At 38.7% G+C, this 21,610-nt stretch overlaps 1 protein-coding gene across 1 annotated transcript; it reads right to left on the minus strand.

Annotated features, from left to right (window-relative positions):
• Positions 1 to 12,502: 12,502 nt before the first annotated feature.
• On the minus strand, positions 12,503 to 20,670 carry LOC133449344 (transmembrane protein 88). Its single transcript, XM_061728488.1, has 3 exons — positions 20,515 to 20,670; positions 19,422 to 19,716; positions 12,503 to 14,235 (listed from the first exon to the last, which is right to left on the minus strand). The coding sequence occupies exons 2-3, from the start codon at positions 19,713 to 19,715 to the stop codon at positions 14,008 to 14,010; spliced, it is 522 nt and encodes a 173-aa protein (XP_061584472.1). The 5' UTR covers position 19,716; positions 20,515 to 20,670; the 3' UTR covers positions 12,503 to 14,007.
• Between the last annotated feature and the right edge of the window lie 940 nt (positions 20,671 to 21,610).

Below are 21,610 nucleotides of genomic sequence, written 5' to 3' on the forward strand. Positions count from 1 at the left end.
CCTCCTGGAATGCACTTAAATAACTGTATTTTATACAATGCAAAACATACTTGAGTAACATTAACATGTTCCACAACAATGAACAGATCAAACATAATCACATGACAACCTTTCACAAACAACAGTCACTACAACCACAACAAAACAACACTTAGAACTAAGTAAAGCACAATGCAATACAACACACCACAACACAACATACGACCTAGTTCTAATTGACAGTATACTTGGAATATAGAGGTTCACATAATTCAACAATGGTCAGACCTTAGCATGTATATATTTAAAGGAGCTTGAGGCAGGATTGAGGCAGGATTTATGAAAAAAATGTGTATATGTTTTAAGTTTTCTAGTAATAATGTCAGATGAAACGTTCCAAACAAAAAAAGAATGATTCCTCTAGTGTATCTCTCCGTTGCCTTGAACAGGCTGTGTGCTGCAAAATGTGCTGCAATTCGGAGGCCGAATTTCCCGCGCTGTCCTGCGGATGTGACGTCACATGACGCTGCATGCGCGTTCTCCCCGTTCTCCCGTGCCGGCTTCGGTGTTGGCTGCAGTACCCCCGACGGCCGTCGTGGCGAAGGGTGGCGCTAGAGAGTCTCATTTCTTAATAGGAGCCTCATGCTCCTTTAATTTAGATGGTTGCAATCAGCTAAATATCAGCAGAATGCTGCTCAGCTAAGAGATGTTTTTTTAGTAAACTTTTGAATCTTTTTTTGCTATTTTCTTGAATAACGTGCCCAGGTAGAGAGTTCCATTTAACCATGGCTTTATATGTTACAGTGTTTTTCAACATGTTTGTTTTTAACATTGTTCATAATGCCGTGAGAATCTGAATGAAGAAGCTTCACCTTCTCAACAAAGATGCCACTGCTGAAGCAAAGATTCTTGGCTACGAAGGTACTAATCTAACCAAGGTTGACATTGATCAACCCAGTTAATTTATAATTACCATTTTGCAAGTAGACATATTAAGGATTTTAACTCCAGCATTAACACTACCAAAAAGCCAACATAATGAAAGTGTTTTCACTTCCCCTTGGTCTCTTTTTCAAGAGTGCACTCTTCTTGCACTCCTACTGCCAAAACAGATGGGAGAAGAGTGATTATTAATATGTAGCAGCCGTGTCAACCAATCCTTGGCATTGCTCCCTGAACCACTGCTCCACATCTCGCCCTACAGCTGAGCAGAAACCATGCACCACAGAGCAGAACTAACATGAGCCTGAAGACTGTTTAACAACTACCTCCATTACCACACCCTGCCCGTTTAGTTCCCCTTATCTTAGCTCATCTTTTAGAGTTAATCTTACTTAACCTGCTAAGACCTTCTTTAGTCTTGCTATTCCTCCACCTCGAATATTGTAAACGAGCAAAGCACAAGAAGAGAAAACGTTATAAAGCTGCAACAACATGCATCCGTGGGGTTGTGCAGGAGTCGTCTTTATATACATTTCTCATCTCAGTTGGAACATTGATGCTGCTTTCAGATGCAAAACTATTGCAATCTGGATTCTGTATTTAGAGCTGCAGGACTTGCCAACTGGCTGCAAATGGAGCTACATGTATGAAGATATGTCCAGCTCTCACGTTGATCATCAACGGCAGCATGAATTTTTCTCTCAGTGTTTTCAGTTTTGTAACTTTATATGCAATGTGCTTCTGCAGACGCCTCTTTTGCAGAGCCTCTCGAAATGTTTTACTGTGGATAACTGCATGTATCACATAAGTGTCACATATCTGCATGAGAAGTTCCAACAAAGTGGACAAATTGTCACCAGTTGCTTAATTTCCTCATTGTTCCTGTTTCCTGTTATATCTTTTTTCCCAATTTTCAACATTTCCAAATGAGTGGCCAAATGTGTTTTGGTGCTCTTGTGTGTCGATGATACTTTGCAGAGAAATGATCTCAATAATTACTCTACTGCACCAGTCACAACACACTTAACACTCTGCTCTGCTGGCAATGAGGCCTCACAGGTCTGTTTTATAGTTTTGTTTGTTTCGCGGTGTGGACGTCTCAAAATCACTCAGTGGTGCAAATAAATAGAAATCTGTCGGATCTATGGGGAAATCACTTGAAAACCGCAGGCTGACCTTTACCACCCGTTATACATCAGGCTGATTGAGGCAGATGAAGTCTGAATAGATGCAGTCCACCCAGTTTCAACAGAGACTCAGCCACTATTGTGCAGTTGGAGCTTTAGATACAACAATATCAGAACAGGCCAAACAGAGACACCCATTTATTCCCATGGCAATAACTCAGTTACAAAAAGATGTGATAGCAGTTGGTAGTCAGGAGCTGATAGATGAACTGGAGGATGAGGAATGCAATTGATGAGTAGATATGAATACATGAGTACTTGGAGGATGCATAGTCAAATTTATTATAGCTCTGATAGAGGATTTTGAATTTTATGTTTCTGTTTATGTGCCTCTGATAGATGTTCTGTACTGTACCACAACTTGCCTCTTGGTGGGCATTAAAGTGTTTCAAGTCTAGGTCTTAGTTTCATCAGTCTTGTCCAACAGTAATATGTGCCTGACTATGTTCAAGCAGTCTCTGAAAATGAGCTAAGCAAAGAGAAAAAGATTTAGATTTTCTTCCTGAGCAGATTGTGTATTAGAAAAGGAGGAAAAACTAGTTGTTGTTGTATTGTTTGTTTCAGTATTGCACTTTATGCACAATTATTGATGAATGATTGAAGAAGCGAGTTGTTCTGATTGTGAACATTATTTCTTTTCATACTTTCCATTAACATTGTACAATTTTGAAATTCTTATTCATTTTAAAAATGTTCAGGTGAATGTAGCTGAGTAATCTGAGAAGATGCAACACAGATTTACAGACACTGAAAGGTTAGTCGGTAGGTACGCATCAAAACATAAAAAACACAAGGCACAGATTTACCACAAATAGAAAAGCCTGTTGTACTCCAGTGCCACCGTACTCCAGATCTACAAACCTAGTTTTTTTCAAGGTTAAAACGAATTTAAATTGCCCTTTGAACCCATGAACACATCTTGATGAGGCAGATGAAAGGGTCTTTTAATAATATTATTTATTTGTTCTTTTGCACTGCATCAATCACCACAACAAATTCCTTTTGTGTGTTAAACGACTTATTTCTGATTCTGATTGTGATATATATATATATATATATATTTTTTTTTTAATTTGTTTATTTTTTTTCTTTTCTATTAAGAAAGTTGCTTTACTTTACCAAGTTACTTGGAAAGTGAGCTGATGGACAGCAGAGTGAAGTTAGTAGTAGTTACAGTGAGATTGTGCCAATAACTTTGTTGAAACAGTAAGTACATAAAGAAATTTGCAGTGTTCAGTTGCATGTTTAGACAAGGAAATGTTGAATGCCATATATAAAAGTAGTTTAGTGCCTGTCAAGCCTGCACAGCAACAAGAGACACAATAATGACCTGATCCCCCTTCTTTGCTTGTCTTAAATAGTTTTGTGAACTTCTTGGTCCTTCTAAAACATGACTCTTGCCAGTGGGAAGACAATTCACATCTTTGAGCTACATTTTAGTAAACTGTAATTGCTGCTTCAACATAAAAAGGTGAAATAGGATTCTCTTTTTTTCTTCATTTAAATGTACTCATAATTTTGAATACTAATATCCTCCCATGAAAATGACACAAGGCAGCTTCCCTTTGTTAAATATTCAGCTTGTTCATCAGTTTTAATGTTTGTTTTGTTTCTTGTGTCGTGGTCTGTTAGTTTTGGGCGTCTCTGGTTATTATCTTTGGTGGGATTCAGCCTGGTTTTCTGTTCTGATTTGAATTTTTCTTGTGGTTATACTTCTTGTCTGAGCTTGACACCTGCGTTCTGTTGCTGATTGCTACATCAGTGTTAAGTTTAGTCATCGCCAGCTTTAGTGTAATTATACTGTGAGGTTTTCCTTCCGTCTTACCAGTTTGTCAGGTCATACATCCCGGTCCTCTTGTCTGGCCAGCTGTCCCATTGTGTTTCTGTCCTCTATGGACTGTGTAGTTTTACCTGCTCCTGAACTTCTTTTCTTTTTCTTCTTCTTCTCTTCTTCATTAAGTTACAAAAATCTGTTATTACCCTTCACCAGCTCACCTGCCGTCTGTGAGCTCTTCTTTTTATTGGATCTTCTCTCACTTTCAAACAACTGAATCAATCATCATAAAACCATTTTTACTAATAATTATTCATGCAGTGTAGTCCTTCCACGGTGCTAAGACAGGTGTTTTATTCAGAAAAGTAAAAATAGTCAATTGGACCATCAGGCAATAGTCTCACCATTCACTGCTGCTTTTATACATTATCATTTTAACACATTACTGCCTCTATGATCATTAATACTATGACAGCATATGTAAAGGTTTGTAAGTTTGAAAAATGCAGGTGTCTAAAGTTGTATTCCCAGTTCTCGTAAGTTACTTTAAAATCTATGATTTTTCTATGAAGCTATTTATATGAAAGGTTGTAGTTAATTATCTGAACATTTTCAGCACAGGCCATTAATCACAGCTATAGCCTTCTGTGCTCATGATGCGTGGGGCTCAATTTATGACCCTTAAGTACAGCTTACATTGATTGTAAATCATTTATGCTGCACGATAAACATATTAATGTTGCGAGCAATTTAAGGAACAATGATCTATGTCCTCATTTTATCATGTAACTATTATGACATGCAACCATAATTTAATAAAACTTCAAATCCACTGCAGATCATTAATATTTGGTTTATTAACACCCTGATCACCCACCGTCTCGTCTGTGCAGTTACTATTAACATTGATGACGTGGATCAGTTGTTTCAGTAAATACCATTATTCTAAATATACTGTACATGCCCACTTCTTGTAATATCTTAACACACACATACAGACCATTTCAGATATGTTTCACCGTGATTTAGTACCTTCCTAACAACGCACAATGAAAAATAACCTCACACATCAAATCAAAAGAACATCCTAAAGCACCACCGGTTATTTGCAAAGTCATCAGACATGCAGGCACACAATGATCACTCACTAGTCTGTCCATCATTTTTGATCACACTGTCTGCCTCTATGTTCTGGTTTCTGAGTGTTGTCTCTTTCAAAGGATGGATTAAGTGTTCATGAAAAGCCGTCTTTGATTCTTCCTTTGATCCCGCAGCAACAGGGGTTGGGAATAAGCTGTAATGAGAAGAGGGTGCAGCCTAGAAAAAGAGATTTTAATTTTCAGGAAAAAAGGGAGGAAGCCAGGGGACAGCAGCAGTGTTTTGTAAAGGCCCGAAGTATTAAACTGTGAACTGAAAGGCAAGTAATGAGAAATAAGTCAGAGGAGGAGGATAACATGTGGTCGTGGTAGCTCTCTTTCCCTCTGAAGTGGGGAAGACAATGAGAGACTGAGTGTGGGTGCAACAAGGGCGGAGACTTTCTGCTCATGAGTTATGGGGGGTAACGGGGAGTGAATGCTGCGTGGAGGGAATAGCATTACAAAAAAAATCAACAGACTGCACACATTTAAAAAAGATGTAAAGCTAAAGGAAACTAGAAATGTTTTATTTTTTATTATGTTATTTCTGAGAGAATCTCACCACCTGAACGAGGAATCTATGTTTGTCTGAGAGTACATAATATGTAAGATAATATGTAAGATACTATGGCTAATTTAGTTGATTTGCAATGAATATGAATACAGAATTTGACATATTGCAAATATGGAAGAAATAGGAAGAAATAGGCTGAGATTTGCATTTCAAAAATACTTTTATATAGAAAAACAAAACGAAGGACAGGACGTGGAGGCAGAAAGGTGAAAGGAGAGATAAAAGAAACGATCCGCTGACTGAGAAATATGGAGAGACCTGTAATGTTCAGTTAAAAGCGTTGAGTGTGGAAAAGACCAAGTAGAAAATGGAGTAAATGACTTGCAGAAAAAACTGCAGTAGAAAAACAGCCAAAAGAGAGAGCGACAGAAGGAAGGTGGAGAAAAAACCCCAATCATATTTAACGTTTAACTGACTATGAATGTATTGTCTTAACCATATAATGTTGTTGATTTCTCAGAGTAATTTAAGCTAGTGTTTTGAGTTTAACAAAGTGGATAGAGCTTCAGATGGGAAGATGAGGAACATGAAGCTGAGAATACAGTATACTCTCCCTCATGATTGCTTGTGATTGTCAGTTCAGTTTTATGTTACAGAGCACAGAGGATCTAAGTAGCGAGAGTGATGAGCAGTGATTACGGCTGCAACCTAAAAACGGTTAAGACAGCCCTGCCATTACAACTAAAAGGAAGAAAGCCCTTTGCATTGTACAGAAGCTCATTGAAGCGACACAGGACCAGTATCAGACGACCCGCCATGAGCAGGAACTCTGCAAGAGATGTAATCTGTCAGGTGTTGCACTCCTGCTGTCATCTGTGCAGAGAGGATGCCATGAATTCAGCCCCTAAGTAGAGCACAAAAGCTAACAGTCATGAGATACACAGGGTGCTTGCTAGTATATATTTTTAAACATAAACTTGGTAATATTAACCCAAAGACAAAGCTACAGCATACTTATGTTCATGGCATCTTCACAGTTTTTAGCGCGGTGGCATGCAGGCAGTGTTAAGTTGTCATGACCTGTGACCTGCACGCAGTTCACTTGACTAAATCAAACATGCCTAGGTCTATAGGTCTACAAAACGTTTTGAAAACAATGAATACATCTTGTGCTGCTTTTTGAAAACCCATTCCTTTTTTTGTGTATTTGCAGGAACAATATGAACCCAAATCATTTAACCCAGTCAGGTTGGCCATTATGACAATGCGAGTTATATCATGTACTGTATGTCCTAATTTGTTTCCTGTATTTGGCGTTTATCGTCAACTTTATCTGACCTGCAAAAGCCATCTTCAACTGTGTTAAATGTGTGGGTTTTAATTGTGTTAACTCTTACTTTGAGCACTTCTTAAGTCTTCTTATTATGTAACTAAGCATTTCTAAATGTTGGTCGTGTAGTAAGATTCTCCTGCACAATGTGTCTGTGAGCTCCCTAGCATATACGAATGTTGAGAAGTCTGTCTCCTCAGCTACCACAGCCACTGGCTGCTACTCTAAAGTGGTTTTCCAGTGAAAAGCTCAGAAAAGATCATGTTTTCAAGCAGCAGTAAATCTATCAGTGAGTCAAGTTGGATTCAAACAAATAAACTACTAATAAAATGTATGCACAAACAGGTGAAACCAGATATGGAAACAGGTAGTTGAAGCAGTTTGTTTTTATAAATCTGGTTTGGAGATTCACTTCTCCTTCCTTTTAGTACTCCATTTTAGCGTTGCATGGATGTGCAGAATTAAACTGTTAACATTCATGAAAACCTTTTAGAAAATAATACTGGATAGTAACACGGTGTAAAAGATGTGCCTGCTGTCATCTACAGACAGTATACAAATATTCTCCTCCTCCATCACATTGGGTTGCTTCTGTTTTTATTGAATAAGGATGAAATATCAATTGAATAAGGATGAAATATCAAATAAATGATGAATAGCTATCATTCTTTACTATTTACTTTTTTCCTTTGAAAATTCAGAGGATTGTCTCCCGTTCCCCCTCTGAGGAGCCACAGCTGCAAATCAAAGCAATTTATCTAAGAGGATATCTATTTGTGTCTGAAATACAATTCTATCAGGGATGGTTTTTATTTCATTAGTTTTAGATACTATCTATTTTTCCTTGTTTTCAGTCATAATGTTACCTCAGTCAAACATCTCTTGAAAGAAGATTCAGGTTGACATTTTATGTTTTGCAGTTTAGTGCCTTCTTACTTATTTTCCTGTTTTTAAAGGTATTGTGACATCATTTTTAACATGCTTTTAACACTATTAAAAGTCTTGGCCAACATCCCTCAAATGTGTCTAAAAGAGTGTAACAAGAAAAACTTCAATCTAGTACTCTTTTCCTGGCTTTTTATTACAGTGTTTTTTTGCGCCGTGAAAAATGCTTCCTTTCCCCCCTTTCCTGTCAATCATTGCTCCGCTCCTCCTCCCAACCTCCTCCTCCTCCAGCCATACGCTCACAGCGGCGTCGGAGCGACAGGCGAAGCATGCACGGAAAAGCAGGAGGGCGAACCACAGCAAACAATCATAAAAATAAAGGCATGCAAGCAGCACTGTCCCCTTATCTTAAGTCCAGTCAGTGGCTGCGGGTCTTCTTAGCAGTTTTCCTCCGGTGATTAGAACAGAGGGGGCTCTAAACAGCTCCATGTTAAGCCTCATTTATGGTTCCGCGGGGTTCAGCGTATGGAGCGCGTCGCTGCGTAACCCTACGTCGTAGGCTCTGCGTCGGTGTAACGCGGAACCATAAATCAGCCTTTATGGTGCACTGGAGAGGAGGCAGGGAGCTGGGTGGAGGGGGCGGTGATTTAGCGGATCGTTACGTAACGATCCGCCACCAAACCACATGCGCCGTTTTTGCATAGTTATGCGGAAAATCCCAGAAAGCACACAATACACTGAATGTTAAAAGTTCGTTGTTTTTTGGGTGTAATTGATGTCAAGACACCCAACAAAACACAAAAAATCAAGAAAAATGTGTTTTTCATGTCACAATCCCTTTAAGAATATCTATATAGTAATTTATATTATTTTTCTCATCACTGTCAGATCTGCTGCTTGACGTCCTTCCTGGAATGCCGAGGTAGTCTCAGTCTTGTGTTTGCAGCAGGCTATAGTCAGTCAGGTTTCAGTACTCTGGTTTCCACCTCTTTGCACCACCTCCAGTCTTATCTCTGGAGCCCTGACGGATTTCTATATCCCTTATGAAGCAGCGCATAATTGGATTAGTCTGTTTAAATGAGGCCTATATGAGAAAAGGCTCATTACACTAATTAAAATCCTTCATTTTTTAGCGCCCCCATCTTGGAAGTGTTGTCTCCTCCGAGAGCCTGCTGTACAGTAGGTGCTTCACTTCCCTATCTGTTGATAACCGTCCCCCTGGTATATGAGCGCTTTGTCTCCACCAGTTGCCTGAGACAATTCATAATTGGAAATTGTTTGCTTATTTGTGCTGGTGAACATCTGCATACTGACAAAGTGATTCTCTAATGCACACAACAGAGACACAGACGGTACAAACAGACTGATTACACCTTATGAGTATGTAACAGCAACAGACTGAGTATGTGATGAAGACGGATGCTTTATCAACTCATTGAAAACACTTTCAGCAAACACCTGCTGCCACAGAGACACATTACATTCGCACAGTCCGTTCTGCAACTATTCAGTGACTGAGCCCAGGAAAGCAGCATGAAACCTTTTATCGTACTTTATATAGAGATAATGGTGGTTTATTTGGAGGCAGTTTTTACGGATTTCAGTAGCAGGGGATGCAGAGACTCATTATTGCCTTTTAACTTCCCAAGACAAAAAGAGTACAATAGCTCTGCATGTATTAGGATGCTGAGATGAGTGTTTCGGATAAAGAACAATGAAAGAGAGGTCACTGAGTCGCTCTGTGAAAGGATGTTCTGTTCTCTCAGGGAAACATGAGGTTTTATTTTATTTATTTATTTTTTTTCAAAACTTGATACAATTTCCTAATACATTAATGTAATGTTTGTGGTTTTCTTTGGCTAAAACACTGCTGTTTGCAGTGTTTTTGCCCATGTTAACATGTAAAGTAATGATGGTGGGGAAAGTCCAATAACTTCATTTTCAGAGCTCTCACTAAACTGGAAAAGAGGATAAACAGTCCACGCTTAAATAATGTTTCTTATCCTTTTTTAACCTATAAGGACCCATGCTGAAACAGGCGTCACACTGCCTTTAAATGTCCTGAAAATTTCCTGACACATATGGTCCACTCCGTCTGTGTAGAAATGGGTATGGATTTTTTATTGGTTAACTTCTTGATGCCTGATGTCGCGTATTTGATACATACCTTTCTGAGACCTTTGCACCACCTTCAACATGAAAACAATAATAATAATCTAAAAAAAGATTTATAAAATAAAAAAAATCTTAAAAAGATACAATAAATAGAAAAATAAATACAGTTAACTTATGCATTCATAAAGGTACCAAAAATATTATTTAGAAGGCTGCTAAACACAGAATTGGAACTGTTTTTGATTTCAATATATTGTGTTATAAACACTTTAAATGTAAAAGAAATTATAATTTTCTGTGTATCATTTCATACATCAGCCATCAAGGTGTTAGATTCTTCAAAGCACCATCCATAGTCACACGCTTGTACAACACTTGTTATGATTCGCTGTTCATATGTAGCACGTTTTCCCCTTCTGCAATCACACACCATTGAGCACATCGTGGACGATTAAGCTTTCAGTGTTTTGCCCATTGACACTTCTGGATTCATGGAGCTGATCGTGTTTGAGATGTGGCTTCAAACACTGCTGAACCAGCATTAGGATGATATTGTCAGTTCAAGATTTGACAAACATATTCCCATCCAGACGACTGCATTAGTAGAGGATGATAAAGCAAGCTATCATCCTAACAAAAGGTTTTTCAATATTATTGATGGTCTGGTGAAAAGAATTTCCATACGTTAATATTCAAAAACCCATCCATTGATTTTTTGACTTGTATCCAGAGCATCATCCTGAGCAGATACCCCCAGACCTCCTTCTCCTCAGCCCCCTGCTCTAGTAGTTAATTTTTACAGTCTTACTTTAGCACTTGAACATTTGATAAGAAGAACACACAAAGTGAAGCTGTGGCTGGTTGTACTGCCATCATGTACGTCTGAATCAAATCATTAAATATTCAAAATGATAACTGGATTCTAATTAAGTATATTACCCTCTGAAAATCAAGTACCATTCCACTTTTGTTATGACAATTCATTGTGAAGTTAAGATTTTTTTTTATTATGGAGCTGAGTGGCCAGATCACCATAAAATAGAGAAGCTAGCACCACTGAAGACACACTGGGATTCCTTACATAGCCTTGGTCCTTCTGTTCTGATGTACTTTCAAGGCGAACAGTGTCATGCCTTAAATGTTAAGGACAGCCTTTAAAAATCACAAATCACAAAGAGAAGACACGTCCTCAGTGCAGACTGCCCTGTGGTGATAATGTATCTGTCAATGCGAACTGACATGGATGCATTAGAGGATGTTATGGATCATCAGTTGGCTGATTTGGTGGTCTCTCATTTGAGTGTGTGTCCTGCGTGTATCCTAGAGAGACCGACTGACACATGAAGCTTTTGAGAAACAAGCCAAAACCCAAATGCTGCAAAAAGTGATCTTTTTAATTAATGGGTGGTCAGGATGTGCACGGACCTCAATCAGCTGCTGCAGTATTCCCAGTAATCCAGTAATCTATTCCACAAATAGTATCGTAATAAATAGATAAATATATTTTTACATGTTTAATAGAGGCAAAACAGTGATTTATTGTAGTTAAACAAAGAAGGAAAATCCTACATACGATCAGAAATTGGGCTGAACAAACAGAAGAGACGCACTAAAAAACAAAGATCTAACAGACAAACATTTCAATATCACACCAATGACGCATGAAATAAGCAACTGTCCCTAATAAAAATAATTCACACTTGAATCACACTTGACTCAGTTCTCTGCAACCTTTTCTCCATTATATTCTTGGCTTCTGTATTCATAATGAAAGGTTTTTTGGTTGTTGGTTGGGTTTTCATTGTTCAATTCAACTATATGATTAAACAATCCAATAAAATGTGGAAGTGTTTCACTCATCCCAGAAGATACGACTGCTAATTGATTGGCATAAGTATAACCGAGTATAAAATTATTGTTAATTTGTAGCAATGTGGCTTCAATACCAAAAAACAAGTTTCACATAAGAATCACAGTTGATTATTTCTGAGACATAGAATCTCTTCACAACACTAAAAAAATAAACTGTGATTTAACCCATTTTCTTTGTTTGCTTAGATTAGCTACCAGTGTCTTGTCCTTATCCTTAAAACACAACTTGGCACACACACAGGTGGGCATCACACATTTTGTTGTCTTTATCACAATATCTAATTTCTTAATGGGGGCCCAAAGGGCCAAGTAAAATAATTTGCACCAGGTCTTAGGAGGTTAAATTTAATTTATAAAAATTTGAGAAAAAAACAAAGTCTGTGGAGTCAGTTGAAGCCACGGAGCCAGATCAGTGTATCCAAAGATCTCTGTCCACTTTCTGACGTATCCACATCAGTGGGATTGAGTGGGTGTGAGAGTTTTTCCTTCAGACAGAATTGGCTCAGTGATGTTGTATTCACAAACTAAAACAGCGGATTAAAATTAGACTCTCTTTGAGGGCTGAGTTCGCATGGATGCCAGAAATAACCATAACAAGAAACACACTGATGAGGATGTAGCCTGAATGAGAAAAAGGGGGGGGGGGGGGGGGGGGCATTAATAAGTTTTATGTTTATTTGTTTTTTCTTGTTTTTTTTTTTTTTTTTTTTTTCCTGTTAAGCACTTTGTGTTTCATTATTTGTAGGAAAAGTGCTATATAAATAAAGTTTGATTTGATTTGATTTGAAAAGGAAATTGTAACACAGACAGGATACTTGTGCAGGGTAGGCAAAGGAAAAATACAAAATTAATATCCATCTGCACAAGTATGAACTTGCTTCAGTTTTTCTTTTTGTCATGTTTTATCAATGTACAGTTTTGGATAGTATTGTTGTCTTCAAGTTATAAGAGTACGTGAATCATTTGAACTTTCACACTAATAAACACAATATGCTTAAACTGATGACACAGTTATGATTTTTCAGATCTTTATTGAACACACCCAGCCACACTGTGTGAATCCTCGGAGTTAATCGCTGTTTAAACCTCCTTTGCCAGCGCTGACTTCAAACAAGCACTTTAAGCAGCTCTGGATCCGAGCTGCTCAGCGCTCAGGAGAAATCTCTGACCGTTGCTCTTTGCAGAACTGCTTCAGATCAAACACACTTGTAGGGCATGTGGTGTGAACAGCTCTTATTCTACAGCATCTCTATCAGGTTAAGGTCTGGACTCACTCCAAAATGTTGATTTTCATTTTCTGAAGCCATTCATAGTGGATTTTCTTTACTGCTCAGAGTCATCCAGCTGCATCACCCAACTTCTACTAAGCTGCAACCGGCAGGCAGTCATACCTGCATTATTGTGGGGTTGTTTTGTTTTTTTGGTAAACTTATGAATTTGTTTTCCCCTCAATATTTGTATGTGGTCCAGGCACCGAAGCAGCAAAGCAAGCTCAGATTAAAGTGCTCTGTCCACCATACTTTACCACTGGAATCATGTTTAGGTGTTGGTAAGCTGTCCTCTGTTTTGCTCCATATATAGAAGTTTGTTCCTGAACAATCTAACTGTTTCATCAGTCCACAGAACATTTTAAAACAGGGTGTTTTGTCGTGGTGCCTCTGCCTATTCAGTGACTTTATAAAGGTAGAATCATAAACAGAGATGTTTTCCACCTCCACTGGTGTCATGAAAAGCCTTTTGTTGTTATTTATGATTCTGCGTTGTGCCTTTTGGAGTCATCTCGGCTGAAATGAATAGTCACAGCACCAAACTGTCTTTATTTATATACATGCTATCTAACTGTGGACTGATAGATGCCTAAAACACTTTGAGCGACTTTGTAACCTTTCCCAGTCTTATACTGATCATCTACGCTTAACTGATTGATCTTCAGAGATCTACTTTTTGTGTGTCTTGGCAAAAAACAGCAGAAGTCTATAGGCTCACTTACTTTAGCCGCCAGCAATGTAAATATTAAATGGATTTCTCCAATAAAGACACAAGAAATTACAATAGTATGTGTCATCAGCTTAAACACATCATGATTTGTCTAATTGGAAAATAAGACATGAAAACCATAACTAAAGCAGAATTTATCACCACTCCTGTATTGATTACAATGAAGAGAAATTGTTTTATTATGTCCTCCTCTGCATCCCTGTGTGTTTTTTTTTTTTTTTACAGACACATCCTTACTTTTTCATCTGTCATATGAACCATCACTGTTGTGTCAGTCAGACCCAGGCCCGGATGCTGCCCACCCAGTCCAGCAGCTTCCCTCGGTACCGGGCACGACTGATCGGTTGTATGAAAAGCAGGATCCGAAACTTTCGCATCAGCCCACAGAAGACTGCGGCCGCCACCACCACGAGCGGCGACATGATCACAAAGCCCAGAATGATGAGGGCGGAGCAGCTGTTGTCGTCAAGGTAACGGCAGATGGCAGAAGGGGCATCAAGGACCTACAAGGGCAAACACAGAAGAGAGTGTAAAAGAAATCCTTCAGAGGATGACAGGAATGGTGTGCTCTTTCTCTTGAGTCGAAAAGCAAATGGATGGGATTCGTTATTCGTGGAGTGGGATTGGGAACCACATGTGGCTCAGGGTGCAGAGGGGATTGTGTGGGTAGCGGGGTGTGACAGAATTTTTTCCTCAGACGGAAATGGCTCGGTGCTGTTAGTCTGTAGGTGAGCAGAGGGAGGAGGCAGCCAGAGGGAGATCAGCAAAGAAAGTTAAAAAAAAGAAAATAAATTAATGATGAAAAGGATGCATTTGATCACATACTTCGCTAAGAAATGCATACTTTTACTTTGGAAAGATGATTCCCCTCCAACTTTCAAGTTTTTTTTGGATCAAATTTCAGTTTTTTTACCATTGGAAAAATTAACTTTAGAAAAATACAACCGTGCTCATATTTTTCAAGAATTTTGGTTCCCATTATTCTCAAAACTTGTGCCTTATATGTATGTATGTTTGTATGTATATATGGATATATATATATATATAGTTTGATATCGCTGTTGCTGCCATTATATATTTTTTTATTTATTTATATATTTTTTTTAAATATTTATTTAATTTTGTTCTCCCTTAATGTATGTTTTTTTTTTTTTTTTTTTTTTTTCCTAGGGTAATTATGGGGAGGGTAGGAAAGTGGGTATAATAGAAATCATGCATTTGAAAATGTGAATTGTGAAAATTATTGTGAAATAAAAAGATATTAAAAAAAGAAAAGGATGCATAAATGAACGAGCAGACACTGATATTGCTTCAAGAGAACACGCCACACTCATAAAATATTCCCTTTGTCAAATCCTCAAGCACAGAGTCATTTGACGATGTCAAAGGCCCTTTTGTTTGAAGATTTCCTATCACAAGCTATTATAAGCTTTTATGAAATCAAATTTGCCTCCTACTAACGCACCATAGCAACAGTAGTGTTTAACACGCTGTACTCTGAAGTGCACGCTGGGCTTTTGTCATGCAGCCGGTGTGTTTGTGCACAGCTGGAGCTGGCACCAAATCACACGCCTCTTTCTTTTTTTCACCGAGCCCATATCTCCGTGCCCAGTCAGTCGCCATGATGGGAAGTCTTCTGAGTGAAACTGTCTGTGGTTGCTTTCTCTGAACTTGCATTTTCCAAGGGCTCATCAATAATTACAATCTTGCTCCATGTATGTGCTTCTTGATTTGTTGTACAACAGATGACCTTCAGGAAAACACAACTGTATGATAACAGGAGGGGATTCTTTGACCTGTAACCACTCTTTGCTGATGATATATCTGCCCCTCACATGAGCCACACAGCATGAGTCAGACCCTGATTATCACCTTGTCACAAGAAACACTGACTTTGAAAGGTATAAGCACTAGAGGGAGCTTGTCTGAGACACGTGTATAACATACCCTGTAAGACGGACTTCCCTGAAGGCTGATTATTTGCAGAACCTGTACATGCCAACTTTACTAGCAGATAATCCTCCCAATCTCCACAAAGACATGGGCTTACTTTGCCTTAACTGTTATTTGAGTTAAACAGCAGATTTCTTCTACTGTTGTATGCAAATATTTGGGCAGCCTCAGGCAGATGTTGCCCTTGAAAGTGAACGGCAGTAAATACAATCGCTGGAGCAGACAAATGTAAAATATGCCAGTTTCGTTAGTTGTCTGCGTGGCTGACCAAAGATTTAGTATTGGTTTTCTGTTCAACTGAGAAAAGGGTCAAATAAATAAATATGTAACTTCTTCTATACTTATCCCAGCTTACAAACACTTTCTGTAGCCAGCTAAGACTTTTGCCACACACTCTCCATAGAAATGCCCTGTTCTTTTTGTAAAAATCCTTTTAAGTTCAGTCTGCAGGTTTTACACCATTTTTATATCCCAATTCTTAGACTATTATATGATGTTTGAATCAGGGGATTGTAAAGTGTTTTGTCTGAATAGATAAAGAAAGAGTAATAATCCCACTTTTCAGACAGGGGTCCAGTTATTCATGTCAGTGATTGCCATCTTCAAAAATGGGTTTTCTATCAGAAGTCTGGGAGCTTGAAAGCTTTCTTAGATGTTTTTCTTAAACTATAGTATTTTGGATAGACATCCATCACGCTGTTCCTGGTATCTGCTGGTACCAACCTCCTCCTCTGAGGGTCACAGCCCCCTGTACTTCAAATACCACCATGTCTGGTTGGTAAGGGAGTACCAAATTCTGGCTGCACAACACCAGGCATCCTGAAATTTGGCAAGTCAAGTGTGTTTCAGAAGCATCCCGCAGGAGACCCTCTGCTCTGCTTCACAGCTGAGCTGTTTCATTTAAAACATGGCAGATCAAGCTAGAAGGAAGTCAGACACAGGAATTGTACACAGTCTGTTACTAAAATAAGCTGCAACCGTGCCTCCTTTACTCTTAGTGCTGGGTCTGCTTCTGTTTGTGCCTGTGCTGTCTGAAATCTGTACTGGGAAGACATTGCCGTCTGGAATATGTCCCTGCAGCCTCGTCCACACGACAAAGGTATATATTCAGGACAAACCGTTATATTTGCCAGTAAGTGTCACATTCCCCCATTGATCTAGGGAAGACGTGGTCTAAACATGCTTCTCTTTGCTTTCCGTTTGGTGTCACTTGCTTCGTGTCTCTGCCTCCTCTTTGACCCATCTGGGTTAGGGGTCTTTTGGCATTCGTTGTACTTTGGAAAGGTCGTTTGGCTCGACTCGCATGTAAACAGCTCCACTATTGCCATGATTACTAATCATTACAGATAAGCTATTACAACAGGCTGGTACTACATTCGTATATTCTCAAATTGTAAGATAAAAAAAGATGATAACATTTTTTAACAAGTCATGCAAAATCACTTTAGTGTAGAATCAGAATAAAAACATCGAGCTACTACGGCATATAATAAGCTCCCTTTTAATATCAGTTCCTTGCAGTTGTAATTGCTTCTTTTACTCTCAAAGGCTCCAACTACAACACAATACAACTCCAGTTCCTAAAGACTGTGGATGCTGGGTGAAATAAAAATACAAAGCAAAATGTTGTGATTACAAAATTCATTAAACCAACAACAGAAGACAGAAAACATATCAAACATCAAATGTGTAAAATGAAGAAATGCATCCTCCTCCTTTTGTCAACAGTTTACTGTATAGCCATCTGAGAACTGGGGAGACCCGGTGCTGCAGCTTTGGGAAAGTACTTTAGTCCCCTTCTTGTTTGATTTAAGATTTAAGTGGATAAACAGTCTTTTGGAAGTATCTAGTTTGCTTAAAAACGCACCAAACATTTTTAGTAAATCTGTACACGCTTTTAATTATGGATGCTTCCTTTCCAGATGTGCAAGCGACCTGCTCCATAGACACCACGTGACTGTATCATTACAGATAAAGGTTTTTGAACTGAGTGCTGATAACAAGCCAGAAGGTCACCGTCCGCTTTTGTCAGGACGTAGCATGCATGGTTTCTGAAAACAACTTCATCTTGATTAGTCTCACCACAGCACAGTTTTCCACTTTGCCTTGGTCCATTTTCAAAAAAACTGTTTAACATGAGTGTAACTGCTGGTCTTAAACAAAACTTAGACTGTTTTATAATTTTATGCTCTTGTAAGTTTTTATTTGGTTTTACTTTTTGTGCTGCTCCTAAATGCTTTTATGACATCTTAATTGTATGTAGGTTTTTGCTTTGTTTTTCCTATCCTGCATCGGAGTGCCTCTGGCCAAAAAGGCAGCAGCATGGCCAGATCATATGGCTTCATCTTTGCATGAGCGTGAACCTGGATTTGTAGGACAGTGATTTGCAGAGGTTTCGTGTATGGAACCCATGTATTGATTTCCATTACAGAATCATGTCCATTTGTGATGCGGTGTCACCAGAGGGCCAGAGGTTCACAGAGAGTTTAGGCTGGGGAACTTTAATCTGAAATTGTTCCTAAATGTGTAAACAAAATTGTTAAACCAATAGATTGAACTAGTTGCAAGGTATTCCTCCAGGTTCTTCTTTTTAGTGCCACTTTCTTGTCAAGCATCCAGAGTTTTTTGAGACTTGTTGCTGCCATTAAATTCAAAAGGAGCCCAGATCTCTATCCCTTTAACATTTGATGTTTCCTGTGTTCCACCACTGCATATATGGCCCTCAACACTGTGAGAGCTTAAACAGAACAACTTGACACCTCTGTCTGCTTTGAAACCTTTGTTTGGGAGAAACCTTGCTCGTGCAGAATAATTACCTTGTGTCTGTGCTCAGTTTTGACATGGTGAATGATCTGCAGCATTAAACTGTCTTCTATATCAACAGCATTGACTGTTTCTCACCTAGTTTAAAGGCGACCACAGAGCTGTTTCTCTTTAAATTAACAGCTGTGTTTCAGTCTGTATATGAAATTGATGGAGACCTGTTTGGTATAAATGGTTAATGGTTAATGGTTAATTGTAAACCAGTCTTTGAGGCTTCAAAATCTCTGAAACTGTGTAAGGGTACCTAGAACATGCTATTTTTAAGGCATATGTCATTAAATATTTATAGGATTTGGATTTTTTTTCTGCTAAAATTCAAATTGATGAAAATAACAAAAATTTACAGATTTTTTGGAGCATTTCTGACTGGTAACATTTCTTCACAGCTGTTTAAGACTTGACAGAGTACCGTAATGAATGTTTTTGAATCATAAGTTTGATCACATTAAGACCAATATTCCTTGTCCTTTTTCCTCAGCAAATTCTGTCAGAAACATTTTTTTTTAATCCTTAATAATGGAAAGAATACTAAACAGAATGGCTAAGAGTAAATACGTCTTGATGGACATCTACTTTTCAGAAGGTTGTTCAGTCCCCTCTCTATCTGATCCCCCAGAGCTCAGTCTCACCCTCGGCCCCACTCGGATACGCACCTTAACAAGCATTTTACATTGTTTTTAATTCAAAAGTGGTATAGTTAGGGACTGTCTGTAGTATAGTGTATTGGGTTTCTATTATTAGGGATCACTATTTCAGTCTAGTTCAGTCACCTTTATCAGAAAAGTGAAAAAAGAAAAACTAATTTATTCAATAAAAGACTGATACATTTGTGAGATGAATTTCAAAACCTTTCTTTAGCTGCTGATCCAACCCAAATATAAATATATAAATCACAGCGCTGCAGACAACTCACCCTAGAGTGGCAGAGAAACCCAACATAAAGCAGCAGCACAGCGGGCAGCAGCACCACGCAGAAGACAGCAGCCAGGAGCAGAGCGCTGGCCGAGATCATGCACAGGTTCCAGAGCATTAGAGCCACCCCACAGACCACACAGCCACACCTGCCCCTCCGGCTGCCCCACGCACTGCCGTCACTGTGGGCCACAGGAGGGGGTAGCATCTTCACTCCATCCCCAATCCAGAACTCCTCCTCTTTCTCCTCCTCAGTTGATCCACCATCTTCCAGGTCCACGTCCTCGCCACACATTCTGAGAAACAGAGGGATGAAATTCAGTCTTACTACATTTATTCCAATGTCTTACTTATCCACTTTACTGAGCCTCAAGGAAAATAGTTATAATGCACATGTTCTTTTATCGAACATTGAGTGATTATACTGTAGTGATGTGATTGCCAAACTGTTTTAGCTGTTTTTTATGTCTGTTTTGTTGATGTTGTTCAATGTTGTTCAATATGTAACTGATGTGGACCTATTGTGCTGCCTTCTTGGCCAGGACCCCCTTGCAAAAGAGATTTTAATCTCAATGGGTTTATTCCTGGTTAAAAAAAGGTTAAATAAAATAAAATAAAAAAATCTTGGTTTAATGAATCTTATTGTTAAAATGCTAGTGCCTTTTAAATTGTTTATGTTATGTTAATGTAATAATTGCTCGGAGGTCATATTCTGGGTCTCTGGAAACGCCTATGGAGACAACCTCTGTTGTAATAGACCCTATTTAAATAAAACTGAATTGAATGCAATTGAATTCAATTTTAAAATTGTTGCACAATGTGAAAACTGTGTTTTGATAGAAAATATTTGCATATTTAACCATGTCCCAGTTGTTTGCTTAACACTTTGCTGTTATATCGGACTACCAAAAGCAATTATGATTCTTGATTCCATCTGCAGACATTTTCCTGTTTGATGATTTCTAACCTTTAGGTACACTGAGTATCTGCAGACAGCTCTACTTTCCATGCAAATGAACTCATTTTATACATCAAAATAGGGACAAATAAGAGGAAAGACTCCGCCTCGTGTCTGTTAAGAATGTGTGGCTTACCTCCAAGTGAAAATCCTGTAAAATCCTCTGTTTGTTGTTTTCTGTTGTTGATCCACCCAGAGCGTTTAGCGTCTCTGTCAAAGGAACCCCCTGCAGAGACAGGTATGTGACTTGGAGCAGCTGCTGGACTGATGCTCGTCTGTCAGGAATCAGGATGCTGCGCGGCTCTGCGCGCTCCCAGAGCGCGCACACGCGGTTTGATACGCGCATAAAGCTTCCCCGCATCTCCTCATTTACAAAAGTTAACAACTGAGGAGTTAGAGGACGTGACTGAGCATAGAATCGGAAGGATTTACAAGTTGCGCATCCTCTGGCAACTCAAACTCAGTTAATAAAGCTTGCATGTTTGTTTGAGGATTTATCTTCTGCACACACTGTTGACATTGCTGCTCCATTACTCTGCTGCCAATGTCTCCTGTTTCCGAAATCAAATGCAAGAAGTGTTCACTACTTGGGCTGAAGGACCTTTATCGCTGATCCAATCAAATAATGAACTTTTACAATCATAGAAAAGAATTACAGTAAAAATAATTCATAAAAACTGTGCATTTGTTGGTTGGTTTTTGTTTGTTTGGGTTTTATTTTTATTTTTTATTTTTATTTTATTTATTTTTTTGGGGGGGCGGTATTTATAGGCTACTACAGGGCTGCCATATTCTGCCCAGCAGCATAACGTCAGTTGGCTATGTAACTGTTTTCTTTCCTGCTGATAGATAGAAATAGATAGATAAATACATAATTAATTTTTTTTTTAAATGCATTACCTACAGGTAACCAGGGTATACACGTATAGCTTATAATATATGGATTAACATTTGCATTTCAAAATGAAATGTCAAGATGTATATGGCCTTATTATGGACTCAAAAGCCCATAAAACAGGTGGGTTGCAGTGCTTGTTAACAGATGGAATGATCTTAGTCACTATGTGAAGGAGTGTATCTGCATCCTGGATATACCAAGAATCCATCTCTGTTACCTGCTGATGCTGCATGTGACATCATTTGCTCAGCTGATGGCAGGCTATAAACACAGCACCCATTATATTCTGCGCAATCTCTCTGAAACTTTAATTAGTCTCTCTCTCTCTCTCTCT

The sequence above is a fragment of the Cololabis saira genome, chromosome 8, assembly GCF_033807715.1.
Source record: "Cololabis saira isolate AMF1-May2022 chromosome 8, fColSai1.1, whole genome shotgun sequence".
NCBI lineage: Eukaryota > Metazoa > Chordata > Actinopteri > Beloniformes > Belonidae > Cololabis > Cololabis saira.